Source organism: Empidonax traillii, unplaced genomic scaffold (genome assembly GCF_003031625.1).
Source record: "Empidonax traillii isolate 1590-97213 ecotype Southwest subspecies unplaced genomic scaffold, ASM303162v1 scaffold347:size1123457, whole genome shotgun sequence".
In the NCBI taxonomy this organism is placed as follows: domain Eukaryota; kingdom Metazoa; phylum Chordata; class Aves; order Passeriformes; family Tyrannidae; genus Empidonax; species Empidonax traillii.
In genome coordinates this window covers 823,560-837,984 of record NW_020955540.1, presented here as the reverse complement: position 1 = coordinate 837,984, position 14,425 = coordinate 823,560, and the positions used below count along the sequence as shown (strand labels likewise).

Below are 14,425 nucleotides of genomic sequence, written 5' to 3'. Positions count from 1 at the left end.
AACATACAGATTTAAAGTGCACTGAATCTATCAACTTGTGCTTTCTTCAGTTCACCTATGACACTAAATCCAAAAAACAGTCATGTTGGATTTCTTGCTGAGTGTGCCTATTTTATGGCTGCTGCGGCAGTCCAAAATTAGTATTTATTTAGTATCAGCACTTTCAGGAAAACAAATACAAAGTTGATGGTTATTTTTAAGAATGTGCTGCATCACACATTTAGAAAATACAAATAATACCAGCAAACATGAATGAGATGTACCTTACAGAGTGTCACAGGAAACAGAAATCTGACAGAACAAAGAGATCTTCCTATCACCAATAACTAGAAGTTGGACCTGCTATTGTTTATTTAAAACATAGGGAGAACTCCGCTTCCTGTCACTATATGTGTATTTTGTTCCATATACAACATGACCCCTGACTTATAATAGACACTGGAGAGCTCCTTGGCTTCCATTCAGTTTAGCCATTATAGACTGAACCTGCAGAAGGTTCAGCCAACATCCACACTACTTTAAAAGGATTTGACAAATCATCAGAAAAAACAAAATGTGAGTTTCCTTGAATTCTACGGGGAAAGCACTTGAATGGCAAAAAAAAAAAAAAAAAAAAAAAAAAAAAAAAAAAAAAAAAAAAAAAAAAAAAAAAAAAAAAAAAAAAAAAAAGGAAAACACAGCAACATTGTTAGGTCAGACACTGGTCTGTGGACAGTTGTGCTCCTTGTTGCTGACACAGCACACAGCAAAACTCACAGCTGCACCAGCACTGCAGCAGCCCTACTGCAGTTCTTAGGGTTTCTGAAGGCTGAAACCTGCCATCAGTTCTCCAAAGTGCAGAGCCGACTGAAAAACTGCATGGTAGAGTCTCCACAAAGGAAAAAAATGTGTGAATCCCATAGAAATAAAAGAAAGAAATTAAAAAATTAAGGCTGGTGTTTAATGAAGCAGGAGGAAAGGCAGTACTTACTGGATAACCTACGGCATCTCTGTATTTGATCCAAACGGGAAGATCAACAAGTAGGTTTCTAAACGGAACTGGAGTTTTAACATGGTGTTGACAGAAGGAAAATATTTTTTGATTTGTTATAATTTTATTCCTAAATCCCTTCCGTTAGCCATTTTGGTGATGGAGGCCTTTTTCTTTTCTGTCTCTTGGCAAGCATAATTTTTCCCATTTAAACTTGAAGTTTGTCCTCCTGCATACTGATACGAAGCACAGGAGTTAGAAAGGACTCCTGAATCATCAAATACACAATAAAGCAGGAGCTGTCAAATTCAGATCTTGAAACAGGGGGAAGATGTCAAAAATAATTTCTGTTAAATTAGTTTTTTTCCTTATTTTTAAACAGAGTGCCATGTTAAAAGGAACTGATTTTTCAGTCTTTGCTAGTCTAAGGGATATTTGTTTTACTAATACTGGTGGTTCTAATAGCCTTCTAATGGGTTCTTTGAATTTGCAATTCCACTGCCAACTAATATGGACCTACTTCTCTGCACACTTTTTACAAGCTTTTGAACTTCCTCCACTATGCCTTCTGTCCACAGATGATTCCCTCTATTCTAGCCTCTCTTGAACCATCTTTGATAAACCTCCTCTTTTCTTGACAGTATTGACTGTGTCCATTATCTCATTTTCCCCTCCAAGAAGGTGTCTTGCTCTCCCATTCCTTTTAAACCCATTTTCTCCTCTTTGCTCCTACTCCTCTGCTCTATTTGTTTTCCTGCTTACTCCTTAACACTGTCCTGGTAGGACTGCAGTTCTATGAATTTGCTTCACTGACCTTCTTATGCTATTTTGCAAATGAGTAAGCATTAAAATGCTGTAATTATATTGAGTTTTTAACATCATCTTGCTCATCCTTTTTTTGCAGGTTTCCCAGAAGTTCTTTAAGTGCCTGCCTAGCAACTACTAACCTTGAAGCTTTTCTAGCATTTCCAAATGAGTGACGTGCTCATCCATGACTCTTACTGTCACATTAATGACACACCGAACTCTGAAGGAACAGGATGGTATCCTTTGGTTACCTTCTGCCATGACAAAATACTACTAAATCAGTGATTTGTTGCATCTGTTTTGCGACAGATGCCCATTTGAGCAACTTGCACAGCAATCCCTCGCCTGCGAGCCAACAACTGCTGAACTCCTTCTTCAGCAGAAGACCTGGGTTCAAACATTGCACGCTGCAGTGCAGCCCCTTCACCGCATGAGCAAAAGGTACTAGAGAAGAAGCCTAGAGGATTTACTGCAGATGCAAAGTTGTTTGGCTGACTGGGGTTTATTTACTTTCAAATATTGAGATCCTCTTCAAAGTCACTATTAAATTAGACCTCCCCAGCCTTCCAAAGCTCACGGATACTTTTGTTTATTTGTTTTGTGTTTTAATAACTTTGACATTCTTCTAAGGAATTCTTAAGCTCAAACTGCCTACTTTTACTCTTAAATAGTAATTACCGTTTAGGCTTGCCTTATAATTTTAATAAAAACTATATTAATATTTCCTTGTCTGACTTTCATTTCTGATAAAAATACAAATGTAGGAATTATTACTTAACTAAAAACTAGTAAAAAGTAACTGTGCTCTAAAAATAGAGATCAGGGAAACTGACACATCATACTGAGAATATGTATGGTTTATGTCCATAAATATATTATATATAAATATAAATAAAATACACATAAAAATTTTATATATGATTTTATGCATATAAAGATAACTTTATGAGTGTCTTACAGTAATTACCCCAGATATTTGCTTGAACAAAATTTTTACTTTGGCAGTGCAGGTCCCTTCACCTCTATTCTTAAAAAATCTTTAAAGGTAAATTTACTGAGTGCTTTAGGGTGGTTTTTTTTTTTTTCCTCTAGCTTTCTGGACCAAATCAGAATGTGTTGGTTTCCTGTAACTGCGCACATGCAGTCCATAGCTTATCTACTTCCATACATAACATATTTGAACATAAATATCTGAGTATAAGTTTAAAAAACACAAATATGTTTAAGTTATGTTGCAGCAATGATGCACAAGCTATTTCTCACAGTTTTATCTGTGTAGGTAATCTTAAAGTCATTTTACATCTGCAATTTCTTTAAGGTCTGTATGCTTAAGTTTAAGCCTGTTAGTGTTATAAAAAATAAAAGCTAATAAATTGTATCAGTGGAAAGCCTGTTCTCTCCCTAAATCAACTTCAGGAATTCTGACCCTGGTTTTGCTGATATCTATTAAATTCTAGAGGCTATTTAGACCAGATGACTTGCAGAGCCTCACCCTGTTCACCAGCAGCACATGATCCCTTTGGACCATAGTGCCATCTAGCTTCTCTTCTCCTGACCACTGTAATTCCATGTGCTGCACACAGTTCTGAGAAGCAGCAAAAGGAGGTCCAGGGAACTACTGTTAACAGAATTGTCTGGTTAGTCCTGACTTTTTTTAGACATATAGCTGAATAATGGGAGCCTGACAATAAACTTCTCTTTGATCATCCAATCAAAAAAGTGAGACAAAAGAATGCCTTTTTCCTTTGGAATAGGTCTTATTGCTTCCCTTGAAAATGGAAAGTGAAGATCCATCCTGATGCTCCAGGCAAGCTACAGAGCCTTTGCAATACCAATACTAACACACACAGGACATGAAGAACGACAAGGCTAAATCCTCTCACACTGTGAAGGCGTTTGTCTCTTAAAGAAAAATCTCAGCTTTCACAGGAGAAATATATGAAAAGACTTGGAAAATTCCCTGAGTTGCCAAGAAAGGAAAATTGCTAGAGAAAGGAACTGTTCCTCCTCGTGATGGGGGGTGTGTGTATGTAATGGATTTCCTTGTATACACCTGGAATCTGAGACCCCCTTAAAGATGCCTGGGTTTTATTTGCCTTTGCAATACATGCAGGACCTACCTCTATGCAAGCACACAACAAATCCAGTCCCCTTAACAAAGGTGCAACCTCATAAAAAGGGCTGCAGTAGTAGAAAAGTTAAAGCCTCTTCCATGTCTGGGTCTGACTCATGTCCTTGGCAGCTTCTGGTGACCAGGACTACACAAGATCTAATCTGGTTTTTTTAGCATTTCTTTCTTTCTAATTCACTGATGTGCTTGTTACTGCTAGGAGGGATAGGTATTTCCCGCTGTGTCCTGTGGGCATGGATTGCTTCCTCAGCTGGCACCATTACATGCACTTCAGCTCTCAATGCCTAGTACTAAAACAAAGTCTTAACTAAAACTAAAGTCTTCAAACATTTACTTCAGAATGAATGCCAAAATAAAGATTTCTTATGAAATCCTACTAATCAACCACACTTCTTGAGTGATTAGGGTATAATAAGGCCTTAATCCCTGCATAATTAACAAACTAATTGAAATTCCACTGCCCTTATTCCTTTCCATATAAGCCACCTTAAGTCTGTGAAGAGACAAGGATAAATGGGCTACTGAATGTGTAAAGTGCCATAACTGTGCAGCTGTCAGAGGGATGCAGTGGTTGGGGCCTTTTGCAACTGTAGTAACTATTTGCTCCACAAGTTGCATTCACACAGATTCCCCCAGCATTTGATTGCCCCACAGCATTTCTACATTTGAGAACTGTTTTATACATTTGTGTACTTTGAAGATGAGACAATATTTTTTTCTTCATAATTAAATGAAAATTGTCTCCTGAATCTAAAAGAAAATAGGCCAACTGTATTAATCTGAAGAAGCTACCAGACAATGATTTAAAATTAGTTCTGCCTTACATTCTACAGAAATCAGACTACTCTCCTAAGAGGGGTCACCCATTTCATTCTCTGGGAAGACACTCTATCTACCACCCACAGCCTGCAGCCTCATAAACATGTGTGTCCCAGGAGCCCTGGCTCTGATTCCTAGATCAGCTTCTGGGCATTCCAGGTCACCACAGTGTGACACGGCAGTGACCTGGGCAGGAACAGCTGGAACACCCCAGGCACCATGTGCTGTACTGCAGAAGGGTATGGGCTGATCTGCACACTGACACGTGCTGCCAAACAAGCTTTCACAGGATTTCCCTGATCTCTGAGCAATAGCAGCATTTTTTTAATATCTTAAATTACCAAACTCAGCTGAAGGCATGTTCATCAAGGGATAATAAGTTCTGACAAGCTCTGTTTATGTCAAATGAAGTAAACCCACAGTTTAAAAGGCTGCATATTTTGCAATTACATACACATATATGTACATTTAAGTATATCATTCTACCTGACTGTTAATAACTCCGTAACAAAATATTTTTCCCCTCAACAATCTCAAAATGTATTTGTGTTTGGGCTGGTACCAAGCATGGGACACTACCATCTCAAGGATTTTTTTAGCATAGTATGACTACACTGCAGAAGGGACTATAATTATAATCTTGACATTACCATAACGACCGTGGTTGCTATCAGGTGACAGGTATAATATAGATAATCAGTAGACAGTACAATAGCAATATTTAATGATGCATGAGATAGAAGAAAATTAATTCATGCCTTCAATTCAACTCAGAGCCATCATTTGTTATATTTGCACGTGATTTTCCTAATCCTGTTTGTATTTACACAAGTTATATTAAACAACAAAGAGCCAATCAAGATATCTGCTGCAGAATTCAGGTCTTACATTTACTCTTCCTATACAACGAGTAATTTTTGTGTTCTTATTTATCTCTATTTTTTAACACAGTTTAGTCCTACTGCCCTGATTTAAATAGCATACAAAAGAAGCTGATAGCCACAGTGAAAGCTATGAGAAGTGCCTCTGCCTTGAAATCAAAGAGAAGCAGTAGTGAGGCTGTTTTCTGTTCTCCCATGTTGCAGTCTACCAACTCTCTCTTTTAATCTGCCTGAGAGAAATAATGCCACAAACTGAGAAAAACTAATGTAAGAGTAAAGGAAGGTGTTGTGTGGAACGAAACAGAGACAATTATGCTCACTGGAGGAGCTAACATGGCTGCACCCTTCAAATACTGCAAGATTTTATCACTACCTTTATAAAAAAGGATTAATTAAAGAGATATTTTTATGGAAAAAGACATTCCTACAATGAATCTATTCTAATATTTGTAGATGGCAGTGGACAAAATGCAATCGAAGACAAAGGAGTAATACTCAAACACAGACATGAAGAAGTACTATTCACACATCTTCACAGTATTTCTGGTTATTAACTGTTCAAACCTTGCTGCTCCTGTCTCCACAGCTACAACACTGCTACAGCCATTTCACTGAACCTTAGAATAAAAGATGCAAAGGTTATAAAGAATCACAGAAATGGTGTCTAATGAAATGACATCAAGGTCAGTGGCAGAGGTTTTAGGATGAGAAGAAAGTGGCTATCCCAGCACTGTGGTACACTGAGGAAAGCCAGAGGGTCAGAAGCAAGCAGTGGATATTTCCCTGTGACACCTCAGTGGAATGAACAGCAAGCAAAGTTTGCATAGCATATTACAAAACTGACTATTGTTTGATGCGTGAACTTTGTCTCTCAGGCTTTCTCTTGCAGTTTTCTGTTGCTAATCCTCACTTTGTTGCTTTCAGACTGACATTACACCTCCATCACATCATCAGCTTCCAAACAGATCAGGATGGCTGCGGCTCTTGCCTGAAGCACAGCTGTGTTTCTAATTTTGCCCTGAGACTGTCAGAGAACGGGTGAAGGCTGTGGACAGCCTAAACATAGGGCATCCTTGGACTTGAGGGAAACTTTTCAGTAACAGCAGCTCCATCCTTTTTCCTTGTGCCTTGGTTCTTGAACAACAAGAGCTGATTTTGTCCAGTGAAAATGACACTTATCCTTCCTTTATGTTTCTTCAGTAATTAATACTAAATATGGGTTTTATCTGGCGTCAATTCTAGAGCAGCAGAGAAACTCTTGAAGCAGAGGAAGATCTCACAAAAGAGCAGAAAAAACCCCACATCTAAAAAATGCTCAAAAATTTTGGCAGAGGCACATTTTTCTTATTCATTATTTCAATCCATTGTCCCACAAAAGCATAGCTCAGCATGGTGAAACCTATGGTGCTACACAGCTCCCTTGTTTGGCTTGAGCTCCCCTTCCAACAGGCAGTTTGCTTTCCTTTTGAACAACTCTCAAAAGCTTGGCCCTAAACTAATGACAAGCTTGATGTCTGGGGTTGCAGGTTAGATATCCTATAGTTTTCCCTAAACACCAAACCTTCCTGGAGTGGTTATTATGTCTCTCCAGAAACCCAAAGTTTCAGGCAATAAAGCAGCCACAAGTGGTTTTGTTCAGGATTGTTTTGAGTTCTGTAGTTTCACGAATACCCATCCAGAACAGACGTAGGGCAGGCCACACAGGACACCTTGCCATATTGAACCCATTGGCAATAAACAAACAAGGTAGCCCACACTTCTAAAGCAGAGCTATTTTCCTTTAAGGTCATGTTTTCCAAGCCAGAAGAGATCATTAGATCACCATTTACAGTAAGAGATTGTTTTGAATACCTGCATAAGGGTGTATATTCTGTAACGATTCCCATTTTGTTGTTACTCACACTGAACTCTTCAGCTACAATGGGTTTTTTTCCTCTGGTCTTCAAACTATTTTTTACTTTTTTTATCCGTGTTACTTGGTTTTTTACATAGCCTTAATCAAATGTAAATGTGGATACAGCATTTGTCCACTACTCTACACAGGAAAAGCCCACCTTCAAAACCTACTCGCTCAGCAATTTAAGTATGTGGGATCTGCCCCTCAGTTCTTTAGTCTTAGTTTACAATTGTCTCCCAAAACTTCCACTGTTCAGCAGCTGTGCCCTGAACAGCAAGACCAAGTACCTTTCCCTTAGTGAAGGAAATTACAGAAAATACTGAAGAAAGGGAAAAAGAAGGAAAGAAAATAGACTATTACCCTGGCAAAATGATGACAGTGCATGGGAAGGATTGACATAAAAGAGGAAAAAAAAGTAGCTTTCTTAGAAGTTAAACAGTCACGAGAAAAGCTATTTTCGCTGCCACTTGAGAAAGGGACTTCTGAATTTAAAGAATACTGCAATAATCTAGTTATGTGATTTAAGATGAAATAGAAAGCTAAAGTATATGTTGTCACTTTTTTCTTTAATGAAACGCTACACTTAAATGTCTTCATTTGAAAATAATCTGTATGTGGGTTTTTTTTAAAAATAGCATCAACTTGGTAGAAAAAAAAGGTTCACAATGTGCTTATGGCTGACTGAATCTGGAGGTTAGCTAAGATGTTATCTCTGCTTGTCAGTCCAGTAATGCTGTTGAATGCACTCTCCACAAGAATGTTGATGCAATTCATACCTTTAGTCTTTTTTTATTTCAGAGTTTAAAGAAAATTTGCTGGTGTACAGAATGCTTTGTTAAAAGAAGAAATTGAGAATATAATTTCATGTTTTTATTTATTATGAAAACCATAGAATTCTGTTTCCTCACATATATAAAGGATCAAATAACTGGAGATGGTTAATTTCATCATAATTCCAGGCCTCTTCTGGCTTTCAGATATTTTTCTGTGTTCTCAAGATCACACTATTAATGCCCCTGTCCTGCTGTCTTCATCTCCTCTTGTCATATTTTCCCAGCTTTGCTTTGTGGCCTGTACTTTTTACACACTTGTTTAGGGCAGCAATTGCCCAGTTTTGCTGGAGGCTCATATTGTTGTAGCTACCTAATCCCAGAAAACAACTCTATGCTTTTTATAACTGCCGTAAGTTAAGGGTAAATTCAAAAGATTTAATCCAAACTATATAACTTCACGAACACCCTCTGTAAGCAATTTTCACAATAACCATATTTTTGCCTTAGAATGTTATTTTTGTGTGAGGCATCACAATTCTACCTTCAAAAAGCAGGTCCCACGTGTGGGCAGTTCACAAACCGCGTGGCAAACTGACTCAGGCCGTAGTGCACAAAATGCCTGTTCTCAAGGACATCAGCACAACTGGCCACAACCCATCCAGCCTGTTACTGACTCTAACCTGCTCTCATTTCCAGAACCCCTGAGAAAGTAGCAAAGGAACAGGCACCCATTGTACATGAATGTGGCTGATCTCCACTACTGTATAATAAATTCAACGCTTTAATGAGATCGCACCTCCCGTCTAATGTAAGTGAAGCAAGCTAATATATGGGAAAGCCAGCCATTGCAGGAAGGGCAGCTTCAGGCCATGCTCAGACAACTTGGCTTGGCACAACACCGGAGCAAGGGAGCAACTTGGTTCAAGCAAACCTCATTTAAATTGCTGGCAGGACGTTCCACCACCTTCATTTACACCTCTTGAAAGATTGTTTGGTTGAGACATTTTAAAGGACGATTGGCAACATACTCCTTAGTCTGTAATGAGTTGTTTGAGCATGACAGAAATTCGCATTGAAGACAAGTCACCATTAAACTAGCAGGGGACAGTCAGCTCTAAAGTAAAGCATAAATGACAAAAACTGTTGGACCATTTTCTTAACCAAGAAGCAACACCACAGAGCCAGGAGAAGTTGAGCTAAGCCAAGTTTCCATTGCAGTTTACCATGGAGTATTTACAATGTGGGAATACAAATACTATGGCTGTAGAGCAAGGCATACAGAACTTTTCTGAGCAGTAAGTTCTCAAAGAAACTGATCTGGAGACAAATACTCTGTCTTAACTACTTTAAATTAAAATCCTTTTCTGTGTAATGCTATTTAGGTCACCTGAGTATATTAAAACAGTTAAAGATTTACAGTCAGATGTAATTACATCAAACTTTCCAAGGGATTTCCAGTTGTTCTCTGGAATTGATGCATAGCATAAGGATAGCTGTCTGCAGTTTTGTACATCATAGTATTTTTATACATGTTTGCATTTAAAATGTAGTCTATATAAAATACAGGCATTTCAGATTTAATTTGCATGCTATTTTACAAGGGAAGAAGCCCAGAAGTTTCAGTTATCTGATGGTTCGGACACTAAATTCTGAAACAGGTTATTGCTTTAATTCTAGACTCATGTGTTCCATAGCCAAAAAAAAGGGGGGGAAGAGTTGCCCAAGCTTTTATTTTAAAGTTTGATTTTTTTTGCCTATGGGCCCAGTACTGAGCTTTACCAAGTGTCTTCAGTTCCTCTAGCCATGGTGGGAAGTGGTAAGGCGCATCCTCCTCTGTGGGTTCCAGCCTAAGGATTATTTCATAGTTGAACAAGGTCTTACCCTTGGGTGGGCCTTGGTTTAGCTTTATTTTGGAAGTGAACCAAAACATTTTCCGGTATTGGTATAGGTGTGGTTGAAACTGTTTTCCTTCTCCATTTGCTGCACAAAGTTAGCCAAAGCACAAGTGCTCTGACTGGGATGAGAGATTACAACAAGGATATAGTGGCTCCTTCACTCCCCAAGATATGTGTACCGTGTTGATAAAACAAATCTTGCATATCTTGTACGTCCATGTTTCCTTGCTAGCCCTACCCATCCTTGTGATGCCGTCACTCGGAGGAATGTTGTCTCCCAGACAGAGGAAGAAGTTCTCTGTAAGCCTCAGACTCAAGGAAACTTCTCTTAGTTTCCCACAGGTCCCTGCAAGTGGCTGAAGCTGTTTTCAGGACGTTGATAAATTTTCCAGATGTCAAGATAATATTTTAATTTTTTTCAGGCCTTTGTTCCTTGTCTTTGTCAAATCCCAACTATGATAAGAATCTTTTCTGTGATGATGGAGATTTATTGAGAAAAATTAAATACTGGTATGGAAATTTTAGATGCATTCTTGTATCACAGGCACCATCTCAGACTTGGGAAAAATCAAAATTCTTCCCTTCCTCTTAAAGCAATTTCTGTGGAAACTCAAACATCATCAGGTAAGGCAAGCAAAGTGCGTAAAGCATTATAAAATATAGCCAGAGGGCATTTTATGTTATACCTGTCATGTATGTTTTTTTCTTGTTGTTGTCCCAGCATTCAAATATCCTCAGGAGAGCTGCTAAGTTTGTGTTAATACACAAATAATACACAAGTTTGTCACAACAAACCTGCTGTGAAAAAATTTCGTATATTCCCACATGTCCATTCTTCCTCTCAAGTAAGCACAATTTATGTGACACTGCTTGTGGATGCCCATGGATTCAGAAAACAATTACCTTCTTTCCAGTCTTTTGTGCCAAAAAAGTAAACAGAGCACTGAGTATCATGAACATGAAAACAACAGCAACTGCCTTGGAAAAGAGGAGGGAGGTGGTCAAGCAATAGAGAAGGAAATACAAGGATTTTAAGACCATTCCTGGGAGGAATGGGGCCGCAGCACTCACCACTGCAGTTTCAGTGCAAGGAGCTGACTCCTTTCCAAATGCCACACAGAATCTGTCATTTGGTATTTAGCAGAGGCTGTGAAATCACACTTTAGCAATAATGCATCTAAGAGACACTCAACAAACCGGTAACTGAAGAGGTGACAAGGTTAGATGGACAACATCGGTCTCCATATTGCATTGTATTTTATCAAGTGCGTTAACATAGGCAGACGCCTTTGTCAAAACAGGCCTTAAAGAGCTTTCAGAACTTAATATCCACACCGGATCACCACAAAGGTATATGTCTTTTCGTTTTTAACAATTTCCACAGACTGCATCACCCAGAAGTCTGCCAGGGAAAGATGGAGCATAGAGATTAGGTAACCTCGGGGAAAGGAAGCAGTTCCTGGTGTATGTGTATGTGTGTGTGTGTGTGTGTGCAATGAGACACCTGCCAGTTCTTCACAAACGAACCTTGTGTTCGGAGAGCTCACTTCAAAGAACTACTTCAAATGCTGAAAGAATTACATCGATTTTACAAAAACAAACTTGCAGCACGTCTCAGGAAAAGCTGTCTAGGTGCCTGTCTCATACTGAAATCTTTAGAGCATAACAACAGTTACGTGCGTTGCCATATTTACCGGTTATCCCAGATTCCCAAATCCACCGCCTCGGCTGGAGTCCCGGCCGGCTCCCGAGGGCGAAGCGGAACCGGCGCTGAGGGGGCGGGCGGGACATCCCGCTCCGGTGTCCGTCCCGGTGCCTCGGGAGAGCAGCCGGAGCCTGCGGCTGCCCGTCCGTGCGGTGGGAAAGGGAGCGGGAACAAGTGCGCGGGGTCAGAGAGGAGCGGCGGGAGAATGTGTAAGGGCAGGAGCGCTACCGCGGAGGGGGCCGGGGCGGCCCGGCGGGAGGGAGCGGCCTCAGCGGTTCCCGCGCGGGTCCCTCAGCGCGGCGCGGCCGCGGCGCTGGGGCCGCTCCCGGTGCCCGTGGCCGTGGCCATGCCTGTGCCCGTGGCCGTGCCCCGCCGGCGCGGCAGCTGTGGGCAGGGCGGGGCGGCGGCGGCGCCCGCGGCGGCGCTTTGGCGAGGGGCGGCCGGCGGGCCCTCGGCGCGGGGCAGCACGGAGCGGGCGGCCCGGCGGAACTCCTCGCTGCGCCACGTGTAGAGCAGCGGGTTGAGCGCCGAGAGCGAGCAGAGCAGCAGCCAGCTGGCGGCCTGCAGCGCCGGCGGCGCCGGGCGCAGGAAGAAGCCCAGGAGGCTCACCCACACCAGGGGCTGGGTGCCCAGCAGGAACACGCAGCAGAGCAGCAGGACGGAGACGCTGCTGAGGCGGCGCTGGGCGCGGCGGGGCGGCGGCGGGGCGGCGGGGAAGGGCAGCTGGTGGAGCAGGTGGAAGTTGAGGACGCTGACCCGCTTGGCGCTGCCCCGCACCCGCCGCACGATGCCGAGGTAGCAGTGCAGCAGCAGCGCCGTCTGGCCCAGCACGGCCAGGGCGAGGAGCAGGGCGGTGTAGCGAGAGCTGCCGTCCGACTGCGCTGAGCCCAGGGTCCAGAGCCCGGGCAGCAGCGGGACCGGGAGCAGGGCGAGGGCCCAGGAGAGCCCGATCATGCAGCCCGTGTGCTTCCGCTGGTAGAGGGCCTGGTACACGCTGGGCAGCTTGGTGATGAGCACGTACCTGTTGAAAGCCACCAGCAGGTGCGAGGCCAGCGAGACGGTGAGGCCGAGGCCCAGGAGCCCCCCTCGGAGCAGCCGGTACTCCGCCGAGCGAAGGGAGGAGGAATTGGGAGGCAGCAGCCCCAGCACAGCCTCCTGGGGCATCCACAGGGCGCACACGCTCAGGTCTGCCGCACAGCCGTTCACGATGAAGGCATTGCTGGTTGTCTGCAGCTTCTTGAAGGAGAAGACCAAATAGATGACCATCACATTGGATAAAGTCCCTGAGATAGCTAAGACTGCGTAGAGCAGCGAGAGAAAGATGCGGGTCCCGGAGGAGTCCTCCCAGAGCAGCAGCAGAGGCGAGCTAGCACTCCAGGAAGAGGCGTTGGGCATCTCGCTGAATGCAGCTCAGTTTTGACTTTGCCCTGTAAGTCCCATCCTTGTCTGGGTCAGAAGTTCTGCTGCAAGGAGTCCTCACCACGCACACGGGAGGATGTGCAGATGAGGGACTCTAAGGCAGGTTTCAGTCATACAAGCTGCAAGGTGCAGAAAACACAGTTTGCAGGAACGATCCGGAGAACAGCACTGTCCAGGGCGGGTAGGTAGCAAGAGATTCCACAGATTGTAGCTCGCGAAGGTGGGTCCATAGGGAGGCAAATGGCTGTTGGCAGACCAGAGCACGACTGAGGTTTCTGTAGCTGTGAAAACACGAAAAGCAGCAGCACCTTGCAATCGGCAGCAGAAACGGCAGCAACTGATACAAAGCTTTGCAGTTTCTCCTGTGCCACAGTACGTACACTGTACATCATTCCAGGAAGATTCAGCCCTTCCACTCTTCATGAATTATTCAGCAGATTTTCAACTTGTTAAATCAAGGGGAAAAAAAAAAAAAAAAGCCAAACCCTATCATGCTCCAGAAATACTCAAACTACACAGTCTGACTCTTTTTTTCCCTGCCTTACCAATTTGCTGGTTCTAACCCATTTACACAACTTTCATTTGAAGCAAGGTTTCAAAGTAGTATCAGTCACTTCTGTCAGAATATTTACTGTAGATACTCCTCTCTAAATACTCAAACTGATTTTTTTCTGATTTTTTGTTAAAAGAAAGCTCACTATGCTTTTGTAAGCTTAATTTTAGAACTGCTCTATAACAGCGATATACTTTCCAAATTAAATATTTCAAACACAACAGATACAGTGATTCTTGGTAAGACAGTACTGATGTGGTTCTCAATCTAAACATTTTATGTTTCTTCATAAACCTTAGCCTGTCTCAGCCTGTAGGAAATCCTGCATTGCCAGCCTGCTGGAGGTGAACACTGGTGTTGGCAAGTACACAGATAACACAGAATCAGCGTAGCATTTGAAATGGTCTCACACCAAAATTAGTTCCTTCAGAGACTAATGACAGGTGGACTAAAAACTGGTTGAAGAGTAGAGATTCCCAAACAGATAATAATGAGTAGGGGTATTCTCCCGGGAACTCTACCTTTGGAAAAGAATAAGAAACTCAGTAAAAGAACTTCTGTTTCCTCTCAAAAGC

General features: G+C 42.2%; 1 protein-coding gene across 1 annotated transcript; it reads right to left on the bottom strand.

The window, feature by feature from the left end:
* Positions 1-12,169: 12,169 nt before the first annotated feature.
* On the bottom strand, positions 12,170-13,564 carry GPR88 (G protein-coupled receptor 88). The gene has a single exon (XM_027892362.1). It carries the CDS (start codon positions 13,271-13,273, stop codon positions 12,170-12,172), a length of 1,104 nt encoding a protein of 367 aa, XP_027748163.1. The 5' UTR covers positions 13,274-13,564.
* Positions 13,565-14,425: the final 861 nt, after the last annotated feature.